Genomic DNA, 25,362 nt, shown 5'->3' on the forward strand with positions numbered 1-25,362 from the left:
GATGTGGTCTCTACATAAATTGTGATAATTTATTGACGGCAAATGAGATGTCTGGACGGGTGAGAGCTAAGTACTGTAAAGAGCCAACTACTTGTCAATATTGAGTGGGTTTCGTAGCAAGACTTCCATTAGATAATTTGAGAGATTCACTAGCAGAGAGGGGAGTTATAACCGTATTTGCATCTTGCATATTTGTCTTTGATAATAAATCTTGAATATACTTTCTTTGTGATAGGAAGAGACCTGAAGATGTATATGTTGCTTCTATGCCCAGAAAGTAGTTCAAGGTTCCTAGATCTTTAAGGGAGAATCGATCTACCAATTACTTGATGAATGCTTGGATCTCTATAGGATTGTTGCCTATGACAATAATGTCATCCACATACACCAGAATATATATTGTGTCTCCATGTTGTTGTTGTAGAAATAACGAGGTATCATACTTGGAGTTAATAAAGTCAATTGAAGTAAAAAAAAGAGCCAAATTCAGTGTATCTCTTGGAGCCTGACAAAGTCCATAAATAGCTTTTTGAAGTTTGCAAACATGCCTTGGATACTGAGGATGAATGAAACCAGAAGGTTGTTGCATAAAAACCTCCAGTTAGAGTCCCTTGTAAAAAGGTATTATTAATATCCAATTATCGTAATTGCTAATTTTTAGTGGTGGCTAGACTCAAGATAAGTCAGATTGTTGTGGGCTTAATAATGGGACTAAATGTCTCAGTGAAATCAACTTCAGGTCGTTGATAAAACCCTTTGGCAATAAGACGTACTTTGTATCGAGCAACAGATCCATCTGGGTTCCACTTAATTCGAAAAACCCACTTATACCCGATGATGTTTTGTGTATGATGAAAGAGTACTATGTTCCATGTTGAGTTATGGAGGAGGACATTATATTCCTCACACATGGAGTTATGCCAGTGTGGAGATTTTTGAGCTTGAGTAAAGGTGGTGGGTTCAATGGTATTAGATGAGGAATCTGCGAAAGCATGTAGGTCAAGGACTTGACCTAGTTTGAAAATATCACTCTTGGAGCATGTTGTTATAGAATATTCGGAGACTATGGGATTGTGAGGTTGTGTTGTTGGAATAAGCGGTTGAGAGTCATTAACACAGGCCGAGTCAGGTTGAGGTACTTTAGTGTCACTTGGTCTAGAATGAGGTAAAAATAATGATTGTGTTTTTATCTCATCAATTTGAGAAGAAAATAATGGAGTAGTAATAAAGGGAATAGGCAATTGTTGAACTTGAGTAGTGGTAGAGTGTGAATCCTGAGGGGAGGAACATGTCAATGTTATGGGAGGCTCGTCTAATTGGATCGGAGGTATATTTCAGTGAAAAATATTTATTGAAGTAGTCTGCGAAAAATATTTATTGAAGTAGTCTGCATGATAGGATATATATAGTTTTGGAAAGAAAAAATAGACTCAATAAAAATAACATGATGTGATAACGTGAGATAAAGATCATCGAAACTATCTAATCAGAATACCTGATAGCAGATATAAATGTCTCTGTGATAGTGATAAGACCCTAAAGTCTTATCGTAGGCTCTGATACCAAATGATAAGACCCTAAAGTCTTATCGTGGAAGAAAGAGGAAAAATGGGGATGATAATGATCGCTTCGAGGGGATCGGCCTCCTTGATCGCTTCGAGGGGATCGACCCTCCTTGATCGCTTCGAGAGGATCGGCCCTCCTTGATCACTTCGAGGGGATCGGCCTCCTAGGGTTTGTCCAAAGACATAATAGTATTTTTCATCGATTACCGAAAAGAAGCAGTTACATCCCTATTTATAGAGTTCCACACAGAGTCCATCAGGACTTGAACTCTAATAATAAATAAATATTAAATAAACCTCTACTTGACTCTAACTGAACCAAACCGACTCAATAAACAACTGGACTAAACATACTCAATAAACATTATTCAAAAGCTCAGAAAAAGGGTCCTAGCAGTTCCTCCCTCTTCAAATCAACCTTGTCCTCAAGGCTGAGCAGCATCAATCTCTGGGAGCTTCTCTTTCAGCACTTTAGCCATAGACTATCTGTAACGCATCACAACTTGTTGATCAAGTAAGTATGGTCTCCACTTTTTGAGAGTGTAAGCAATAGGTTGATCTTTCAGTGTAGTAATCGTTGCATGAAACTTCTGGCCCTGTATAATCAATTTTATCTTTGAACCTTTGCTATCACAAGTGAAAATCCGTCCATCAATGATTTTTACTTCGAATCTGTCATAGTCTTTAATGTGGTGGGCCAATCGGTCAACAGTCTCACTGTCCATAGAATTGTTAGTGCTACCAGTATCAATCAAAACTACAATAGGCTGATGCTCTAGAGTTCCGGCAACTTCCATAGTTTGCAGGTTAGAGTAGTCGGCTAATATATGCATTGTATGTACGGTAGGTTCAACGTCTTCATTAGAATTTATACCTTCATGATCAGAGTCCATATTCTTAGCTTTCGGTTCCTCTCCAATTGGTTCAATCACCAGAAGTTGCCCTTGTTTACATCGGTGCTCCATACTCCATTTTTCATCATAATACAAACCCCTTGCTGATCTTTCCTTGCTAATTTTTTTCTCATGTAGATTTGCAAATGAGATCGCAGCTATCATAGTACGGGGTTGACGAGCCTTAACTTCACAACGGATCTCTGGAATAAGCCCTTCAATAAATGTATCCAGAAGTTGTCGGTTCGACCAATCTCTAGCTTGATTTGATAATATTTGAAACCTACTCTGATATTCTAACACTGTAGAAGTTTGATGAATTTTGGCGAGCTGGCAATCAACATTCTCATATTCGGATGGGCCAAAGCGAACAAGAAGCCCTCTTTTGAACTGCTCCCATGAAAAAACTCCATGGAAAGTTTCATACCAATCGTACCACTGGAGTGCATCTCCCTCGAGCTGGATTGAGGCCACTTCTATCTTGGATTCTTCTGGGGTTCTGTGAAAATGGAAAAAAATTTCTGCCTTAGAGATCCAATTGGTCGGATCTCCATCTTTCCATCTCGGAAATTCCATCTTCATGTGTGAGTAATTTGTGTCATAATCTTGGGGTCATTTTCCTGTATTTTCAGATCTGTGCAACATAGTACTTGAGCTCCCACCTTGTTGAAATTTACTAAGGCTCCCAAGTAAATCCTTTTTGAAATCATTAAGTACTTCTTGTAACCGGTTCTCAATTCTAATTTCCAATGCTTCCATTTGTGCTTTCACTGAGTTATCGGTGGCCATTGCGTAAGACTGCAAATCTGTAATCTCAACTCCTGTTTTTGGTGTCGGACAAGGGCATCAACACTGTAGATGCAAAGTTACCGAGGAGGTGGATGCCAAAGCAGTGCTGCGGTCGCTGCGTTAGAGGAAGAGTAGCTACCCTGTGTTTGTGTCACTGCGTGAGATGAGAGCACCAAGGCTGAAAGACGACGGTTGTGACTGTTGTGACCCAAGGAAGCAATCGCCGAGCAGCCGTGTTGAGGCTGCGGTGATGGCAACTGACAACTGCAGCAGCGGAGGCAGAACAAGAGGGAGGTGGCGTTGAAGCGACCGGGGTTGAGGCTGCAATGGTGGCAACCGGTGGCTGCGGCAACGATGCAGAGCAAGGGGGGCTGCAGCAACGGTGCAGATCGAGGGGGTTGAGGTGAAGGCTGCGGTGGCTAGCAGCAGCAGTCGTTGCTGGCCGGAGCGCGGCGGCGGCGGTGGAGAAGGAGGCAACGAGGGTCGTGGCAGGCTGGGCGGCGAGCGGCGTCGTCGCTGGCTGGGCAGCGGCGTCGTCGCTGGCTGGGCAGCAGCGGCGACGGTGGTGGCAACCGGCGTTCGCAGCAGCAAGGGGATCCACGACTGCGGCAGCAAGGGGACCCGCGACTGCGACGGTGGTAACTGCCCTGTTTCGGTCACCACCGATGCAGAGCAAAGGGAAGCAGCGGCTGGGAAGCGAGCGGGAGCAGCGGCTGGGAGGCAAGCGGCGGTCGTCGTACGGGGGAGCAGCGGCTGGAAGGCGACGGCGACGGCGCTCGAGGCGACGTCGGCGGCTGGAAACAAGGGCAGCAGATGTGAGTTGCCGTGATAGCCCTGTTTCGGTTACAAAAGATGCAAAGCAAGGAGGATCGGCTGCTGGGAGGCGTGCGGCGGTCGTCGCACGATGGCTGGCAGTGGTGGTGGGTCGGCTGGGCGACGATGGCGCTCGAGGGGAAGAGGAGTGCTGGAGGAGGCGCGGCTGCGATCGACGAGGGGCTGCGGCAACAGAGGAACTCTGTTTCTGCAACCGCTGCAACGAGGGGCTGCGACCCAAGGGGGGGGGCACGGCTAGGGTTGCGGCTGTGGTGCCGGCTGTCCTTCTCACACGAGCGAGATGGGAACGCGAGGAGAAGAGGTCGCTGGCCAGGTGATCGAGCGGAGGCGATGCGGCTGGGAACAAGGGCAATCCGTGAGTTGCCCTGTTTCGGTCGCCGCGAGGAGGGCGACAATCGGCTGCTGCGGCTGCGACCCAAGGGAAGGCAGGCGGCGGTTGAGAGGCAGCGGTGGTGGCGCGGCTGGGAGCAGCGTCACCAACGATCGCCGAGGAGGAGAGGTCGAGCGGCTGCGCTGCGACGCAAGGGGAGGCGGGCGGCGGTAGTAGGGCTGGGATGGACGTTGGCAGCGTCGTCTCCTGGCCGGGGAACAGCGGCGGCGGTGGTCGCCGGCCGGGAAGCGGGGCGATGGTGGGCGCTGGCCGGAGAGAAGCAGCGGCGAGTGGGCTGGCTGGAAGCAGGGGACGCTGGGGTGGCTGCGGCTTCTTCTTCCTCTCGTGTTTCTTCTTTTCCTTTTTTTTTTTTTTGAACGCGATGACGAACTACAGCGAGAACGCCGAGGATCGCTGCTCTGATACCAAATGATAAGACCCTAAAGTGTGGAAGAAAGAGGAAAAATGGGGATGATAATATCACTTCGAGGGATCGGCCTCCTAGGGTTTGTCCAAAGACATAATAGTATTTTTCATCGATTACTGAAAAGAAACAGTTACAACCTTATTTATAGAGTTCCACACAGAGTTCATCAGGACTTAAACTCTAATAATAAATAAATATTAAATAAACCTTTACTTGATTCTAATTGAACCAAACCGACTCAATAAACAACTAGACTAAACAGACTCAATAAACATTATTCAAAAGCTCAGAAAAAAAAATCCTAACAAATAGCTATTGATCTATTAACAGCATGCCTTCCCTTCAAATTAAGAAAGATCATTCATAGAAACCGTCTAATCAGAATACCTAAGACCAATAAATACTGATCAGTACATATAAATTCGATCGATTTTGGAGTGAGAACTGAGAGAGAGAGAGAGAGAGAGAGGAAAGAAAAAGGTCATTCCCTATCATCATAGCACTGCGGTGCATCCAAATCATGTTGTTGGATGAGCGGAACCAAACAAAACCAATCACTGTTTCCCTCAGCACCATGCGATGCTGCTGAGGGGAAATAGTGATTGAAGCAGAGAGGGATCAGATGCCGCCCCCTTACCAACCAAACACTCTGGGAAAGCGAGCTCGCCCGGTGCCACTGCGCATGTTAAAAGTGGCTTCACCTTTTCGCAGTACTGCAGCGTCCAAAGGTGGCAGCGGCCCTTCTTGCTCCCTCAGTGATGTCTGACACCATATACGAAGACCACAGCATTGTCATACGTTGTTTGTTTGATGAAATGACTCGTCTCCCATCCATCAATCTTCTCAAGCGTATCAGTCTCTCTCTTGTGTTTGTTGATGCACAACTGTGTGGAAGTTTTATGGACATGGCAGTGATTCTCATACTATTAAGGAGAATTGTTGTATCTCTGCGGGAATAGAGGAGAAATCTCCTCTTGGTATAGATGAATCTGCAAGGATGAGGTGCACTATGACCAGCCTTGCAGAAATCAGATGTTTGAATGAAAGAGCATGTTTTAGAGAAAGAGAGAGAGATAGAGAGAGAGAGAGAGAGAGGTTCAGTGGAACTCAGAAAAGATTCTCCGACTTGTATGAAGAATTGTTGCATCTCTTGTTCTTTTCCTGCTAGAATTGAAGCTGCAAGGATGAGACAAGTCTTGCAGAAATCAGATGTTTGAATGGAAGAGCATGTTCCAGAGAGAGAGAGAGAGAGAGAGGGAGAGGGAGTCGATCTAAATCCTTGCTGGTTTCCATGGCTTTCGATAGGGATTGAGTTGGCATGGCGAAGCTGAAGCTAATGAAGGTGGCAAAGTATTGGAGGAGGAGAAGAGAATATGATGGATGATGCAGCAATAGGGCAGCGCATTCATCATCATGGAGTGGAAGTCCTTGCGCATGCATGTAGTTGTACCACCTCAGCTTGCTTCAGGAATCTTTGCTGAAGCACAAGCTTTGCATTCACAGATAGCAGTCATCGCTTGAACAAATCATTGCTGCCGTCAACTCCGACAGATCAAATGATACTGCTATATATAAAGATCTAAACAACATGTAAAAGATACATAGAGGGAAGAAGATACCAATGACAACTGCTAAAAGTATATACTTCCCCACGAAAACAACTCACCCTCACTGGTGCTGAACACTCGAAGAACCTATTGAAGAAGATAATAATGCAGCTTCAGAATAAATGGATTCTCTCAAACCACTGAAGCTTGATTCTCTCAAGTGCATTTCTCTCACTGATTCTGAACATCTAAAGAACATATTGAAAAAGACAACAATCACTGAAGCTTGGTTCCCCACAAGACCAACTCTCGTTGATTCTGAACAGCTACAAAACATGGAAAAGGTAGAGTGAAGAATATAACGATGGCAGCCACAATATAAATGGATTCTGTCGGACCACCGAAGCTTGATTCCCAGCAAAAACAACTCTCACAGTGGTTCAAGCGCATATGATTCTGAGCATCTAAACATCATGCAAGAGATTGAGTGAAGAAGAACACAGTGACAGCTACAGAATATATGGATGCTGTCGGACCAGCGAAGCTTGATTCCCCATGAAACAACTCTCGGAATGATGCAGATGCATCACCCTCAATGATTTGGAACATCTAAAGAACATAGTGAAGAAGACAACAATGGCAGCTACAAAATAAATGGATTCTCTCGGACCACTGAAGCTTGATTCCCCACCCGAAAAAAACCAACTCTCAAGAGTGATTTAAGTGCATCACCCGTCCCTCACTGATTCTGAAAAGGTAGAGCGAAGAAGATAACGATGATAGCTACAAAATATATGGATTCTACCGGACCACTGAGCTTGATTCCCCACCCACAAGAGCGCATTTCAAAGTGATTCAAGTGCAACACCATCCCTGATTCTGAGCACCTAAACAACTTGCAAAAGGTAGAGTGAAGAAGATAACAACGACAGCTACAAAATATAGGGATTCTACATATCGGACCACTGAGCTTGATTCCCCACAAGATCACCTCTACGATCGATTCTTAAGGCTCCATAAACTCCAACATCACCAAGGAATGGCGCGAGTCAAGGACCGTGCAGCTCGGGCGCACGACACAACGAGTTGCTCGATTGCAGGGAGAAGGCACACAAGCTGCTCGAGGAGGAGAAGCCATGGCCAGGTGTGGTTGGGGAGCAGGAGAAGATATGGAAGCAAGAGCAGCACAGCCAAGTGTTCTTTATATTAGCACGAGGAAGCTAAAAGGAGTAGCAAGTGTGCACGCTTGTGTTGCTGTGTATGGCTTGTTCGTTTGTGTTGCAAGCATGCAATGATGCACTGTGAAGATGGAGGCCCCCCGCGTCTTCTTTAACCTCGCATGCCATTCTTATCTCTCTCTCTCTCTCTCTCTCTCGTTGCGGTACACAACGCAGTCACGTCTGCTGAGATGATAAAGAAGAAGCAGTAATAATATACATGATGTGTACAGGAAGGAGAAGACGAAATAATAATAGGGTTTGGAAAAGGGCAAGACACTTGTTGAGTTCTCTTGCGCCATTCCTGTTGCTTCGCCTCTTGCTCGGAGATGGTAGACGATGACAACATGGTGATAAGCTTTGGCTTCCGAAAGGGCTGAAAAAAGGCTTCAGATTGATTGACGGCATGGGTTGATGCTTTTGAACTGAAGTTGTATGTTGGGAGTGACAGACTTGGATCTGTCGATGTTGGTGCATAAAATTTGCTCGAAACTGAACACAAATTTTGTATTACCAAAGAGATATATATTGAAGGCTTACATGAAAAAGGAAGAAAATAAGCACCACCGAAAAGTAGTTTTAGGAAAACTTTGAAACTGAATAAAATTACCATTTGGTAGTTTAATCTAATATGATATATTCGGTACACCTTTTTTTTATGGAATCAATATTTTTGAAGTAAAAAATATAAGATTTCAAATCCTTAAATATGCAGCCTTCACTTTGGCTTCAGTTTCAGGTGGCATATTCAACACGTTTTCCTTGCTTTAATAGTTTCAATCCATCACAGCTAACGTGACCAAATCTCCTGTCATGGCCAAGTATTCTGACAAAATAAAATAAAATAAAATAAACCAGCAAAGCTGTGTAATTCCAAATAGACCAATCTCAGCACAAAAGGTATGATTGTCCAAAACAAGTGGTGTCCCGTATAGCAAATTCAAAATATAAAAAAATTTCTGAGCATTAAAAAGCAGAAACTAGCTTCTTTCTGGTGATGTAGGACGACAAATACATTTTGTTTTTGCCTTCATTTTCAGTATAAACACATGAAAACAAAAAAGAAGGCCATCTGTGCAGCCAGCCAAAACAATTCACCAGATAGACCATCCAATGCTAGATACAGGACAAAATATAAGGCACCAGGGTAATCAGGAAGCGATATAAGAACATGTTTGATGTTTCCCCATTTAACTAGAACAAATTGGTCCGATACCATCACCCCAACAGTTGATTGCTTGGCACCACACCATATAGGAAACATTTCCTTCCAATAGGCAGCTTCCTGAAAATGATAACCTGGAACTCAACCTCACAAAAATTTATGAGGAACAGAATCAAACTCATCAAAGTCGAATCTCGGTCTTTCTTTCCCTATCTGCAAATCATAGAAGATCCAATCAGCAACCAACAAGTTAAAGGAAGCAGAATTGTGAAACTCACCCTTGTCAAATATGCAGGATCACATGACATATGTTCATCTAGAGAACCCAGCTTCTTTGACAATGCCATCAACCTGCATCCAACAAAGCACTCTCTATAACTACTGTGTGAAATGCATAAAAAGTTGGTGCTGATGATGAAACACATCAACATAATCTTTTAAACATGTCAAGACAATATATGAGGAATCTAAGAGAATCTATGTTCCTATTTTGACCTTACAGATCAAAGCCACTATCACCTAAGTAAACCTGCACAAGAAACTAACTGTGCAATGCTAGTGATGACCGACAATGCATTGTATTAACGGTATGATGTACAAGGGTCAGAAAAGAATCATCAAATGGCTAATAAGAAGAATTGTACATTAGAACTATTTTTTCCTATTGGTTTGAGAAAAATGAGTTCATTAGCCAATTACTTAACTTGGAGTCTACAAATTTAAATCAGACACGACTGATGTCAATCGCTGGATATTCCTTTCATGGCTTACAAGAGACAACTAAGCAAAATCACAAACCAAGGTATTCTAATGCATGTAGAAAAACTCTTAGTGATATAGAGATGCAGATGGAGCAAAGCAAGCATAAAATTACTGTAAAACCATGTCTTCTTTAAAAGACATATCCACTTAAGCTGCAAAGAGAAATCTGTGTTAATAGCCAACAGAAAATAAAATAATCACCTATTTTTTGTACTCGTGTCATGTGATCTTTAACCCACAGCAGACATCTCTCACAGAAACCAATTTGAATTGACGGCACATTTGATATTCTTATCCAAAAAAGTTCTCTAACATGGTTATCAGAAGTCAGAACCAGCGGGGCTCGCTGATCCAACAAGAAAACAAGGAACTAGAAGAAGCATAAAATGCAGGCTGACAGAAGAGGAGAAAAAGGAGACAGAGGACTATAAGGGGGGAGCTACAGCATGGGTCCATCGCCAGTGCCCCACTAGGGCCCCAACTTTGGCAACCTACACTCAGATTGTTGTAAATGGATTATAAAGGAGACTAAGAGATGAGAAAAAAGAAAACAAAAGAGAAAAAAGGGAAAAACATAATATAAACGTGGAAAATCTCCCCAAAAAAAGAAAACAAAATAAAAGCAAGCACAAGTCGATATGGAAGCCAATCCAACTAGACATAATGTGGTCACCCTTAGAGTTACAAAACAAGAAAGAGCTCTATTTATTCAGTCAAACTGATTATAAATGGTTCTGCTGCTGAATTAATTTTCATACTAGGATTTAATGATAATATGGACAAGGAAGAGATAAGTAGGTAAAAAAAGAAAAAGAAGTGAAAAGGAAATAATATAGAAATATAGGAGAATAACAAACTGCACCATAAGGAACTTTTGTTCCATTCAAGGCATTTTAGGTTTTCAGAGCCAAACAGTTCTATTTTCACAGCCGAACACAGTCTATGCATATAGTCCAGATCTTTGTTTATTCAATATCAAACCAAATGTAATAAAATATGAAAGTTTTGCACATACCCTCTCACAAACATGCAACCACATGCACTACTTCCTTTATTGAAGCCTTTTAGGATTCTTTAAATTCACAAATAAGGACCAATTTCTTCCACAAAGACAATAGCAATGTATCCAACCAATTACTTTGACAAAGAGAACATATCATGTTAAATAGCTAATGGCCTTTTAATTATAAAAGAAAATCATAAAAAAAAAGTTATATGCCTTACCCTAAAACTTCGCATGACTTGACCTAACCTAAACCAAACATGGTGACTTGACCTAACCTAAACCAAACATGGTTGCATTAGGCTTAAGAATGAGATAATGGATGTCAAACAAACACACTTGTGAGGTCAAAATCAACATAATAAAGTTGTCCTCATATGAAGGAGTATTTATTTGTTTCATATACATCAGAAACTCTACCAATACCAAGAGTAATTTGACAGATTGAGTATATACACAGGTGAATATTTGGTGACATCCCATGGCCATATGAAAGAAAAAAGTCACAAGAATTTCCACGAGTAAGAAAAATGTAGCTTATTTTATTTAAACTCTTTTCAAACTCTATTTTACCATGTGCATCTATAGCCTATACACCATGAACATGAACTAAGCAAATTTACACTGGAAACTAACAGCAACCATTGTGGTCTGGCAAGACCAATAATTTCACTAATTAGTGCTTTAAGTCATGGATTCTAATTGATACGTCCTGGATTCCAATCTAATGGACTGTCTGCCCTAAGGCAAACCACAGTCCACAAGAGCAATGTTGCAGTCCTAAGCCAATAATACAAACTCTAAAAACTTCAAATATAAGGTGCAACTGTAGATGTGACATGTGCTAGCAAGTATGATAAAACAGTTGATTCATCAGCATAGGAAATCAACACAGGCATCAAACTGGTGGACTGATATGATTCCTTTTTATAATCTTTGACTTCCGTTTACACTAAACTAGTCATTGACCTGTTCTTTAGATTCCTGGCAACAGAATGGGTAATAGTTGTTTGCTCTTGTCAAAAATAAGCTTGAAGTAAGGTTGCAATTGCAATCAAAATAATAGAGAAATGAGTAGAGGGAACAATGAACATCAGACTCTACTTGGGAATTAAAGCAAAAAAGGAACAGAAGAATAATTCATGGTATGTGCGCAAAGCTATCTACAGATCTGTATCTAGACCAATGACAGATTTGTATTTATCACAGTTGGAAGTCTTGGAACATGCTTGCTACATGGAAGGGCCATGAACAAATGAGTGATGCCTTTATGGTAACTGAAACAAGTTAAACATAAAGTGGAAGTTCATCGCATACCTATGTATTGAAGAATCAATATGCTCTATCATACCACAAGTTTTATATTGCTCAGGATCCTCATGAAAACTGACCATTCCATCCTTTTGGTTTATTGTGGCAAATATCTCCCCGTCCTGAATCTGTGATCATGCAAAAAAGAAAACTATGCTAACCAATCACACATATGTTCATCATTTAAAATGGGATCAAATCATGCCCAAACTTACCATCTGAAGTACATGCATTTCAGCTTCCCTTGGGGTCTTCAGTTGGGCAGCATTTGCTATATCTTGCAGTGAGAGGGTCAAGTATGTCTGAGTGAGCCGTTGAATATTGCGCTTGTATAGAGAAGATAGAACTTGCTTCACTAGTCCCAGATTGCTGTCCTGCAAATTAGATCATAAATTCAAGATGCAACAGAGATCACCTTAAGAACATTAATCTGCCAGTGTAAATAAACCACAACTGTATATTTTGATTCTTGTAGCAAAGATAAAAGACCAACAAGTTCCAAATCAGCATGTCTAAAACACAAGCAAATGAAAATTGACATATAACTTCATGATAACCATAGTGTATAATTAAATTGCTAAGATACATATGCAGACTAGAGTTGCTCAAGGCAGAAGAACTCTCTAATTTATTAGCTTCAGCGATAGACATTATAAAATAAATACGATACGTACAGATTGAAATTTCTCTAGGTTTGTCTGGATGCAGCCCTCTAATTCAGAAAACGTACCAGTGGCATAGCAATTAGCAAGATCAACATATGGCTGCCAAAGCAAAATCAGAGAGTACTTTAGGAGTCATAAAAAGTTGCTCAAACAATATGGACTAAAGCACTACCAATGGTTACACAAAAAACATTTCAGTATCAGCATCCACAAACATCACTCAGTATGATTATGCTATAAGCTCAGCATATTAATGCAGCAAACGTGCATATAATCATCAAACATGTACTTTAAAGTAACACAATGGAGCCAGCAACATCAAACTTAAGACTATACAATAAATTAACAAATTATCGTTCTAGAGCATAAAATAGTAAGAGGGAAACTTTGAGGAAAACGAAAGTGACATATCCACGCGTTTGCCTGAAATTTCAGCCAAAAGCCCATTTTTGGATAGGTAGGAAGAGAACTAAATTGGGTCACACTTACTACCCTCTACCGGTTCAGTTCATTTGAACTATACCACCTGGGATTACCCCAATCGCATGTAAACAAGTATATACCAATCAATAAATTCCAGTGCTACTGGTATTTTAATCTTTCATTTGATCATCCATCACTAATATTCTGCATAAAAGCACTAATATCATACTGAATATATGTCAAAGTCCTACGGGATTAAGGAAAGATCACTGTGAAACCTTTCAAAGTTTCTAGCACTTGAATCCTTTAATTGCACTTTCACAATATACATATTTTGTCTCCAATGTTTTATCAGCACAGCAACCTCATACGATTACACGTTCCAACAGGAGCTGGCTAGCTAGCTTTATGAAACCGAAACCAAAACACATTAAAGATACAGAAGAAAATAGTTGAGGATATTACAGTTGAAATTAATTGCAAAAAAAGAAAATAAAGCTATCAGAGTATATTTGAACAGAAATTAAATTTTCTTTCATGATTTATGAAAAACCTGAGTATGGCTCTTCAAATTCCTTTGAGCAGTTGAAGATGTATACTTCGGAAATAATGGAACCTGATAAAGGTAATTCAAACACTATTCAAAATCCACATTTTGACAACTTCCTTTAGCAATAAAAAAGAAAGAAAGAAAGAAATTACAACATGTATAAGCAACGGAAATAATTACTAGTATTTAAAAACTAACTATAAAAATGATTGTTATTTTCAAGAGATTCTCTTGAAATATAAAAAACTTCAACATTGTATATTCCCAACTATTTCACCATTAGAATGAAGCTGATTTGATAAATTTATGATGCGCACATGATTGCTACAACCTTGGAAAATAACATGTCAGGCTGTTATCAAGCAAACACTACAGAGATCATTGATCTTATTCTTTGTCCTTACCTAATTCATGTCTACCAAAGAGAGACCTTTTATGTAGTTGTCTGAGGTTCCTTAGGTAATCAACATTCATTTTTCTACTGAAATCAAAGAGTCAAGTGTTCCTCGCAGAGACCTTTTATGTAGTTGTCTGAGGTTCCTTAGGATAATCAACATTCATTTTTCTACTGTAATCAAAGAATCAAGTGTTTCCCACAGCATGTAATATTACTACTTGCTTATATGCCTCCATGACTCTTTTTCTGGGACATGCCCCTAGGATTACACAACAGTTACCAAACCTTAACTCCATCATTTTGAGCATGGAGTATAAAACATCCCTGCAAATCTCTTAGTAGCAAAAAATTTTCTATGGTATAGAAGCAAAACGTAGTCAAATAGATAGAATTTTAAGATTCGATCAACCTTTGCAACATTTACTACACATATTTAGACAACCAAGTTTAATTATAAACTAAATCAAGAAAACAGGTGCAAAAAGATTTAAATTAGGACGATATTAAAATTGTAACTTTGCAGGAGCACATATGCAAGAAAAAAATAATTAAAAAAACATCATATATCGGGGAATTCAAAAGACACTATTGATATCCATCTTCCATAGAAATAAAGTGTTGGATGCACAGTATGCGAACAGCAAAAATGTGCTCCTTAGATTTATTAACATTTGTATTGCAAAAATACAAACATATAGGATCAATTGAACCCATAAACTAGTAAAGAGGATCCACAATCTAGTACCTCCAAGATTATATCACAAACATATGCAAGAAATAGAAAATATTTACACAAAACAAGCACCATATTTCTACAAATTTAATGCAAGTCAAGGATGGATAACCTAACTCCACACTAATTCAAAAGTAAATCACAAGTATATAAGAATAAAATATCTATATTACAAAGCCACATGTGGGCAGGACATCCATAAATAGCCCTACATGTGAGGAAGATATAAACAGTTCCTACATGTGGCAAGCACAAAACAAAGCACAATCAATTTATGAATTGTGATATGAATTGCAACAAGCAGCTCACTATTTGTGAATACAAGTCACATCTAGAACTTCATTTGAAAAAGTAGGTAAATCTTTCCAAATTTAGGCGGTTATACTTTGACAAATATGGCACAAATATTGTTAAGACAACCACAAGGAATGTAAGCTTATAATACTAGGAAAAAAAATTCACCAAATCAAGAGGCTTTAAATATTTATTTATAGTTTCTATTGAAGTAATTTTGGGTCTCCTCAACTTCTCATTCCAGCGAGATACTAGCTGTCTCACCTCATCTAACCACAGCATCTATGTACCTCCCTAGAACAAATTTTTATCATTCTCCTTCTCATTTTATCCTCCATCAAAACTACACCAAGTCCTTCATGACCATAAACATTTCTTTCTTTATTTTTCCTGGAACTCCACATCTCTATCTCAACATTCTCATATCAGCGACAAGTTATATTTGTTGTGATAGTGAATATATCACATACTACATTATACTACAATAACCAATGGGTCAAACACTATGGTATTGCTGGATAATGAAGCGTTATAGAAGCTAGAGATCCTTTGAGGAAACAGAAATCAAAACAATATAAAAGAAATTAAATCATTATACTGAACCATATTCAAGGTCCAAAAAACCAAATAACATACCTAGTCTGAAAGCCAGAACAATTTGCAGGGAAAAACATGCTTGCACAACATACTGGTAGGAGTCGGTAATGATGAAAAATAGTTATCAATCCTAAACTGGTAATATAGCAAATAAATTAGTAAAACCTGCATAACTGGCCAAATAGTTCTCGGTTCGTTGTCTTTCGCACTTCAAATTAACATACATAGGTAACTATTATCTGGCCACATTTATCAAGTTTCTAACTCCAAATTGTTGTTGTGTATCCTTAATCCCAGTTTAACATAAGCAGGAACTTAACTCCAAATTGTTGTTGTTCATAGCAATAGAAGGATTCTTGAGATTCTAATCAGCCTCTTCCCTCCCATATTCCTGCTAATTTTCAGGGCCCTGCCCATGTTGCTTGTCATTTATCAATAATCAAAAGATATATTTCGTCACAGGTTGTGTGATATATCTTGATAAAAGTTCCAGTCTCAGAGTAGATGGAAGTTTTTACTATACAGATTATCATTTTTTTATGTTTAACCTAGCTTCTCAATCAAGTACATGAACCATCAGAAAGTTTAAATGCATAGTCTATACTCCATAGTCCATATACGAAGTTGCACATATAACTAGTGTCTGGTTACCTAATGAAAAATTAAATGTTATATCATAGTAAAACAACAATCTCAAACAAATCATGTATCAAAAAGAATCCAGATCATTACTTTTATTTCTTCAGAAGCATGCATTGATTGTTTCAATCAAAAACTATTATTGCAAAAAAGTAGAAATAAAACATAAAAAGATGATGCAAAATTTACACAGCTATATAAAATTTACTTGAGTCCAAGAAGGTAGCAGATCTGCACATTCCATCAACACACATGTATACATCTTATGTTTTAAGCACATTTTCCAATGGATCAAATTAATTCACTCAAGGAGAAAGTTCTCATCTTATGTGCTAGAACCAGCTAAGACCATCTACAAGTCAACACAAAAAAAAAAAAAAAGACACTAGTGAACTTATGTTAATCATTTTTGCAGATATCCAAAATACCCATGAATATCCACTCTAATCTTACCATGCATACAGAAGTTTATAAAATCTTCTCGTTTCCTTTAATTTTTAGAAAAAAAAATGCTTTCTCAATTCCAGTTCTATCAAGTCTAACTTTAAATTGTGAATCTGCAAGAGTATTTTTTTCAGGAATTGTTGTTCCATGGAAGAAAAGTTCATCTAATATGAAGCAAAGTGAAAAATTTAGAGAACTAAAAAATAACTTTTAAGATATTAGTTGCATATATATATTCCACCAGCATTCACTGAGCCCTTCACCACTACCAAAAGTTGCTATGAGAGAACCATCGAAAAAAGAAGCAAGCAAACAGCACACCTGCCCACTGAGGATGATTGAAACCAGAATGTACTTTTTGTATGCTTCAACAGCTATTGCATTTAAAGTGGTCATTGGTGCAGTAATAACCTGAAAGAAGAAGGCGAATTATGCAAACTTTTGGATAAAATTTGATATCAAGGTACATATACCATCTACACACATTATGAAGGCACTCCCAAGCTTTCCGATAACGCTTTAATCCAACATTTATCATTCCCCTGTAACATTATCAATTAAGATAGTCAATAACTTGATGATTACATGTCCATGTCTCTCCAACCAGAATAATGATAAGGCACATTCAGTATTGATACTTGGAGATCAAAAGAAATTTCAAAGCATAGAAAAGCTTAACAAAAAACAAACAAGAAATATTAAGTGTTAAGCAACCTTGACAATAAGTATTTCAGCGATTACTATCAAGTAGAATAGTCTGAGAGCCAAGAAACTTCCTGAATGGTTAGAAGTCAAAATTTACCATCATTTTTGAATGCAGAACATATTGCATTCGCGTTGGTAAGTAGCTTGTTGTAAACCCTAACATTTTTTTCCTTGAACTCTGACCTCATAATTCATGTTCCAGCAAATTAAGAGTGGAAACAGGTCAGATATTGGAAAAACTATATTTGTTTCCATAAAATAGGCCATAAGGACCATAAAATCCACCTTCACTTGGATACAAAAATGGATCCGAATAGATATTACTGACCCAATTTCAGCACTAATAATAATTCTAGTGAAAAGTTCAGGAACTTTTAGACTGTCCTCACAATTTGTTGCAGATACCTCATGATTCTTGATGCATCCAGTCGTCATCAGATTTAGTCTAGGGTTAGGATGGGTCAAGTTAGTTAGCCTTTATCTTCACACTCCTTTTTTTTCTTTAGATTCTAAAGTATTATAGCCACAACGGAACATAATAATGCCTCTGAGATCAACCTATGTAGATCCTGCTAGGTCCAGTTAACTCAGAAACAAAATAATACTAATGAAATCAATAAGGCTCAATTAAGATTTGAACAGAAGGGCTGAGTCTGAGCAATTCAAACCAAGTCCATTTCTTGGATAAAGGCCTTGATTCTTCTCTCTCTTCATTGTTTTTGTTATTTTTTCTTCTAACATTACACTATTTTTTCTCTCATAATACTTCTATATGAGTTCGTCTCTTTTATCTATCAATATCAATGCTGCAACCTGTAACAAGATTTTCTTTTTGATGTTTAAAATTCAAGTGCTAATGAAGTTTGTCTCATATTATGAATGCCAAGGTTTCAAATGCTGATGGCATGTGCCACTAGTATTTACTGGTCCAACAAAAGATCAGTGACAGACTTTACAGGTCAGAACTGGTCAGTATTTAATTTGTCACTATTTCTCTGTGGTACCAGATGGTACAGATCTATATATTGTCTGATAACTTGAGGTGTACCATTCCAACCATTGTTGAAACATGAGCCATACTGAGATTTACAGCATAAGGTCATCTTTCTTCCAAGTTTGATGCTGAAACTGAACAAGGAAGATCTTAAGATATGAATGCTCAAAAAAAAAAAAACCACAATCAACAGAAAAAAAACAAAAGCAACCATCCTCATATAACTTGTATCAACATATTATGGTTAGGAAGCTTACTATTTGAGGAGATTGTGAACCTAAAGTTCTCATCTCATTTCATCACAATTCAAATTTTGAATTGGCATGTATCACACTAAAAAATCAGAGATGGATCCAGATTGCAGTGTAAAATTAATTATGGCTAATTAGCACATGCATTTAAGCTTTATTTGTTTATCTATAGAGCTTACTGGAAAAACAAAGACAGCCTGTATACACAACTATCATATGGTACTAACCCATAATAGCAATAGAGGAAGAGATCCCTTGGCTGATCAACCTCGAATATATCATCATCCAAAATACTTAGTCCGGCTTTATAGCACTTTGCTAGCAGACAGAGAAGAAGATAATCTGAATGTAAAGTAGTCAACTGCTCTGAAGAGGCCTGAAGTTTACGGATAGCTGTCCGCAAGGGAACTATCCCCTGTATAGGAACTTGAAGCTGCATAACCTTATCCTTAAAACTCTTACAAACAGAAATAACTGCATAGAGAAGATAATTAATGCCTTAGACATATCAAATAAACTAATGAAAAAAACATCAAAAAGAATAACAAAGCAACTAGCTTCAAGGCATAGGACCTTCACATCATACATTTTTCAGGCGCCAAACGTATCTGCTCTGCTGAGCATGAGTTGATAAATTCAACAATAGACAACAGAAAATCACCATCTTGCTCCCTACAGACTGGATCAGATGAATATGCCTCCCTATCAACCAACACAGCAAACAGTGAACACTCAAGAATTCTTTATCAAGTGAAAGAGATAGCATTAGGCAAACTCACGAAAGCTGAAAACGGTAGTACACATACAACATGGCTCAATAGACATTAATCAAAGAACCCAACCATAAAACAACCACAAATTATATAACTCCTCAAACAAAAAAAAGTCAAGGTGCTGCATTCTGCATTAGTCATTTTCAAACTAAACCATGATAACAGAGAGTTCACGGACTTATCCAACACAACAATTATTGATCCTTCAATTCAACCCACCACCAACAGCAACAACTCTTCCTTCTGTCATGATTAAGCATTATCCTGTCCATCAAAACCATAAAAACCTTTGGCTTCTTTTCCATCTTCCAATTATATCATCTAGAGAACATTAATCTTTGCTCACAGCTTTGACATCCTTCAAGGCCCTTCCACATCTTATATACTACAAATGATAATCATGCAATTTCCAAGACAAAGAGGGTTTTTTTTTCTTCTTTTATAGTGGAAGGAGATATTACCTCATGTAGTGATAGAGAGAAAAATTACTTGACAGAGGTTGACATGAGCATGACTCCATATCATGCCCCGATTATATCATGAATAAACCGCCACTCCAAAATCCATAATTACAAAAGAAAATCTTTCATAAACTCAATATTCTTATCTTTAAACATTATCAATGAAAAAGGAGCCAAAAGTTAATGCAACTTAATGACATGGAAAAGGATCATCCTGCACCCAAGTCTCATATCTAACCTATGGTAGAAGGCTGTGCTGAAATATATATAAAACAACACATATCAGCAATCGTGCTGAGTAATCTCCAAAAATCATAAAAACAATATTTACCACTCATGAAATATCTCCAATCATTATATAATAGTACTTTCATATGAAATGAAAGCAAATCAATTCTTCATAAAACTCATGCAACAAATAAGAAATTATAAATTATTATAAAAATAATAGTTCTTATGTAATAAACAAAATATGCATCAGTCTCATGCATATATCTCATACACAACTGTGAAGTGACATACATATACAACATAAAGCTTTTAAACTCAGTAAACCTTAAAATTATAAGGAGTAAAAGTGTAAAACCCTATGCAACCCACCCTAACTGAAATGGTCCAATTGACTTGAACTAAATAGGTTTTCAGCCAGAACCCAATTGAACCCACATCAAATTCACCTGAGGTGGATCTGAAATCACCCTAAACCAACCTATTGGACTTGAACAGATCCAGTTTGGGCTAAGCTGCGTGAACCGAACAAGATAGGTTCAAAATCACCTTGAATCAATCTTGAACTGGTCAAATTTGGCCTATTTCGGTCAAGTACAGTGCTCAGACCAACCAGTAAAGGGCCTCAGAATGGCCTGCCCATTGGATGCAAGCGTTGGAATCCTGTTGGCTACTAGCCTGGTCCAAACTTGGATTAGAATAAGGTTCGATCAAGCTTTGGTCCAGCACATAGGTGTGTAGCCTGAGTTGGACTGGACCATAAAGACCTGGACCAAGGTCACGTGAAACCCAGCAGAGGAAAACAAGTTGAGCCTCAGTGTCCAGTCACATATGGGCCTTTGGTCTGGGTAGCACCGAGCCTCTGCAAGTGGGTCGATCCGTGGGCCACGCCAAACCAAGTGGCAGGCTAGGATCAAGCCATATAGGTTGGTCTAGGTTGGCTTGTTGAGCGCGCCTCACTAGCCCACAGGCTGTTTGGCCACTAGATCCATGTTCAGGTCCAGCCTCATTCAGACATCGGGCTGGGTTGACATGGAACCTGACTCGGGTCATGCCCAAGTATAACCACTGTTCTTAGTCTTTTTTCTTTTTTCTTTTTTTCAAAGATACTTCAAAATTTTAGAGAATGACAATTAAAATCTGACCAAGTCATCCGAATAAGTATTTTATTCATGTAAATCTTTCAGAAATACAATATCAATTAATCAAAACAAACATCTAAATAATTAAATTTAAAATCTACTTTTCATGAATTAAAAGGTCTTATTAATTCATAATCCCAAATTTAAAAGAAAGTGAGTCATGAAAATTCGCACATAATTCCATGAAACAGAGATATGTCTGATCAAGTAAAATAGAACTATCATCTGAAACAAAAAATTTAACAATTAAATCAACCTTAAAATTATTCAATTTAAGATAAAATGATAAGGATTTCATGAAATTCATCAATTAGTCTTTTGCTAATCATGATACATGCTTAAACAAATTAATAATCTTGTTGCTCCCCGTTGATGGACAACTAATGAAGAATGGGAGGCGGGTGCACCATCTTCAAATAAGAGGGAGGAGACTCTTTCGAGGGAACTCATCAAAAGGAAATATTCAATTAATAATTTTCATATTAGTTAATTATTTAAGTTAATTAATTAGTTTTCTAATTACCCCTACACACACTTAAGAAAACAATTATCAAGAATCAATTTGTTTTCCCTAATTAGGTCACACAATAGGGAAATGAATTAATCTAAAGAAGGCAAAATTCTAATTGTGGCAATTTTGAATTTGGGAAGGACTGGAAAATCTTGGTCGTTACATTCCACCCCAGCAAAAAACCATTGCAGTAATTTTTTGTAGTCCCACTAACAATTGCAATGTCAAGGGCCCCACAGAAGTATAAGGACTAGAGTAGATAATAAATATGCTAGTGCATTCACCTTGACCACAACATGAGTTGCATAGGGTTGCAAATTAGTCAAGCCATTAGCGAGCACCTCAGTGGTTACCTTGAAAATGACTAGCTCAAGCACATTTCCAAAGTTAATCAACCGAGCCTAAGCCTAATTCTAAAAATCGGTTATTCATTGAGCAAATTTTTGAACATGACAAACTTGACTCGTTTAGACTCATGTAACTGATTAATATGCTAATGAACAAAATCATATATAGATTCCTGAACAATCTCATTTATGTATGAAAATTTTTTAGGGCATGAGCAAATAAAAATAATACTCTTTCAAAAAATGAGATCAAAAAGTGCATACTAAGAATCGAAGTGGATGAAAGGAATACTCACTAAAAAATGAAACCCAAAATTGACTTCACAAAAAATCAAAGTCATAATCCCTGATATATAAGCCAACACCATCTGTAAAGGCCTTGTTAAATAAATCTGTCACAATCCGAAGTAAATCGAGCTCAAGCCGATAAAATATTATCGTGATCCAACATCGAAATCCATTTCGAACTGGGTCGAGTTTCAAGCCGAGCTGCACAATTACAACAAATCCGGGCTTGGCTAGGCTCGATTGCAACCCTAAAGTTGCACAATTACAAGAAATAAAAATCTAACAGCACAAAACACATATAGGAATACAACCAAACCAGATGGCAAGCAAAGAAATCGACCGAGGGCGAAAGGGGCTCGCAGTGCTCACAGAAGGAAGAGGTATCCGAGAGTGTGGACGGAAGGGTCGAGCTGGTGGAGGAAAGCGCCAAGTCGGGCGGCCTGGGAGCGGAGGGCGTCCTCCGACTGCTTGAGGAGGGAGTGGAGGTGGGCGACCTCCTCTTGGCTCCCCGACAACCCCTGGATGTGTGCCACCATCGCCTCTACCGACTCCATCGCCATCTACGACCGCCGATCCCAAACCCTTTATTGAAAAGGGAGAGACGAGAGAGAGGTTTCGATAGATTGCCTTGCTGATCTCCATTTATAATAATCTTAACAATGGATCAACGGTGCAGATGTGAGATAGTGTGATCAAACGACAGTCCCGTTCGAGATGGGGAGATCTCCAAACCGACCCAACCGTCAGCGGTCTTCCGTAAAACTTTGAACCGAACCGAACCGGACTGAAAACCTAAAGTCAATTCGGTTCGGTTCATTAAAATTCTTTGCATATGTCTTTCGCTTAATAAATCTCTCTTTTGGTTGGAAGGTGTCCTGTTTTAAATATTTTCAAGGGATTTCTCTTTTTTCATAATTCTTAAAATATTTATATCTTTCCTACCCAAATACTATCCATTATAATATTTTTAAATAAGTTTATAGCACTTTTGATACCTTCATCAAAATATTATAAGATAATTTGATTCAAAACTAAATAAAAACCAACTTATATACAAATATAAAGTTTTAGATTATTATCTTTATTAGTTTAAAAACAAGAACAACTAAGTAGGGAGACTTTTTGTGTTAGTTATAGTATTCTTAAATAAATTTATAGTATTTTTAAATAGGCTTATAATATTTTTTATATAGGCTTATGATGTTTTTATATAGATTTATAGTGTTTTGGTATCTTCATTAAAATACTATAAGTGTATTCAAAAACATCTTAACTAAACTAAATGCATTCAAAACTCGATAGAAACCAACATATATAAAAATATATATTTCAAATGTGTATTTTTATCAATTTAATAATAAAATAAATAAATAGAAAAGAATTTTATATTAGTTATAGTATTTTCAATAGGCTTATAATATTTTTTAGAATATTGTAAGTCTACTAAAAAACAATGTAATTAAGGAATTGAACCAATTCATCATATAAACCAGTCTAAAATTGATAGATCAGTTCGCTTTATGGATCTTCCACAGAAAAAGGAAAACTAATGTTGTGTCGTGTTATGGCTATTCTAAGAATTATGAAAAAAGAAAAATAGTGCTTTTTAGGCAATATAAAAAGGGACATCTCTTAAAGAAGAGAGAGAGAGAGAGAGAAAGAGAGAGACTTTCTGAGAAATTACCCATAAAAAAATACTTGATTACTAAATATTCTTAGTATTCCTATAATCATAATAAAAAATTTAAAATATATCAATATCATCTAAAATTTTAGTTAAATATATGAAAATATTATTTTAGTATTATTACAAATAATTATAAAATTTAGTTAGAACAAAAATATGTTAATATGACATCAATTGATAAATTAATGATCTAATTCATGTGTTGAGATAAGTGATGTAGGGTTAACTACGATAGAAATGTAAAACGAATAAAGAAGAATCGAAGTTGGGTCGGAGTCAATGATCGAGCATCGAGCCGAATGAATCGAGGGATACACCGAAGGATCAGATGATGTGGTGAAAGCTCACTGGAAGTTTGCCAAAAGCTCGTCGAAAGTTCATCGGAAGATCGTCGGAAGTTCACCGAGAGTTTGGTTGAACAATTGATGTGTCAGACAACTTAGATTACTTGTATCATAATTATTTTAGCCTTAACTATCGTAGTTAGGACTTTAATTTAAGTTAGTTATGGAAAAAATCCTACTAACTCAATTAGGGGTCAACTAAACCTTAAACAGGGTCGAATTGGGCCGATTGATAGTCCATTCAACTACTTGGAGCCACGTGATGGGCGATGGAACCGCTTGAGGCTCAGCTCCCAGGTAGTCTGAGTGGTGGTACCACTAGAGCTCAGTCTCTAAGGCTCTATCAGGTGGTGGTACTGTCCAATGTCAACCTGCAAGCGGTGATACCACCAGTACCTCAAAAATCGAGGATGAGACACTTTTTGGCTCCATTTTTGAAGTCATTAGGGCCTATAAATATCTCACTCTTCCCTGCATGAAAGAGTATGAAAGTGTAAACAAAAGTTTTGAGATTTTGGATTATAAAAGTATTGAAAAGTTGTTAAGTGTCCTCATTTTTTTTAGATTTGTGCTTATTCAAAAGAGGCATGAGGCTTATAAGGATAGTCTTATTGAAAATGCGAAAGTGTCGTAAGAGTACATCTCTTTTATTTTAATTACTTATTACATTTACTTCAAGCGAAAATTTTTTTTTTTTTATGATAAACACTAGTTCACCTCCCTCTTAGTATCGTCTTTATTATAAGAAAGAATACTGTAGTCTTTTAACTAAGAATTCTAGATAATAACTATCTAATAAAATTTTAATGCATAGTTAACTATCCAAAATTAAATATAATGATATGTATAATATGAATAGATTGGCACATGACAAACTATCAACTATCTCAGCAACATCTTAGTGACAAAAGGGTACAATTTCAACTTCCAAACAAATGTATATTGACCCATCAATAATGAAATTTAAAGTGAACATGTATTTCTTGGATTGAATGCACATGTAATT

The 25,362-nt window shown here is 37.9% G+C and overlaps 1 protein-coding gene across 1 annotated transcript; it reads right to left on the reverse strand.

The window, feature by feature from the left end:
- Positions 1–8,588: 8,588 nt before the first annotated feature.
- Positions 8,589–22,936, reverse strand: LOC135653310 (COP9 signalosome complex subunit 3-like). Its single transcript, XM_065175154.1, has 11 exons — positions 22,695–22,936; positions 19,162–19,277; positions 18,803–19,049; positions 17,110–17,167; positions 16,947–17,036; positions 13,525–13,587; positions 12,558–12,647; positions 12,099–12,257; positions 11,890–12,011; positions 9,086–9,158; positions 8,589–9,020 (listed from the first exon to the last, which is right to left on the reverse strand). Exons 1-11 carry the CDS (start codon positions 22,883–22,885, stop codon positions 8,955–8,957), a joined length of 1,275 nt encoding a protein of 424 aa, XP_065031226.1. The 5' UTR covers positions 22,886–22,936; the 3' UTR covers positions 8,589–8,954.
- Positions 22,937–25,362: the final 2,426 nt, after the last annotated feature.

The sequence above is a fragment of the Musa acuminata genome, chromosome BXJ3-11, assembly GCF_036884655.1.
Source record: "Musa acuminata AAA Group cultivar baxijiao chromosome BXJ3-11, Cavendish_Baxijiao_AAA, whole genome shotgun sequence".
NCBI classification, from domain to species: domain Eukaryota; kingdom Viridiplantae; phylum Streptophyta; class Magnoliopsida; order Zingiberales; family Musaceae; genus Musa; species Musa acuminata.

Excerpts from the sequence above, each read along its gene's own strand:
- LOC135653310 (XM_065175154.1), bottom strand. The coding sequence starts at position 22,885 with ATGGCGATGGAGTCGGTAGAGGCGATGGTGGCACACATCCAGGGGTTG. Across the intron at positions 17,037-17,109 it reads CTTGGGAGTGCCTTCATAAT|GTTATTACTGCACCAATGAC; the intron begins GTGTGTAGATGG and ends TTCTTCTTTCAG. Across the intron at positions 12,258-12,557 it reads ACCTAGAGAAATTTCAATCT|GACAGCAATCTGGGACTAGT; the intron begins GTACGTATCGTA and ends TCTAATTTGCAG.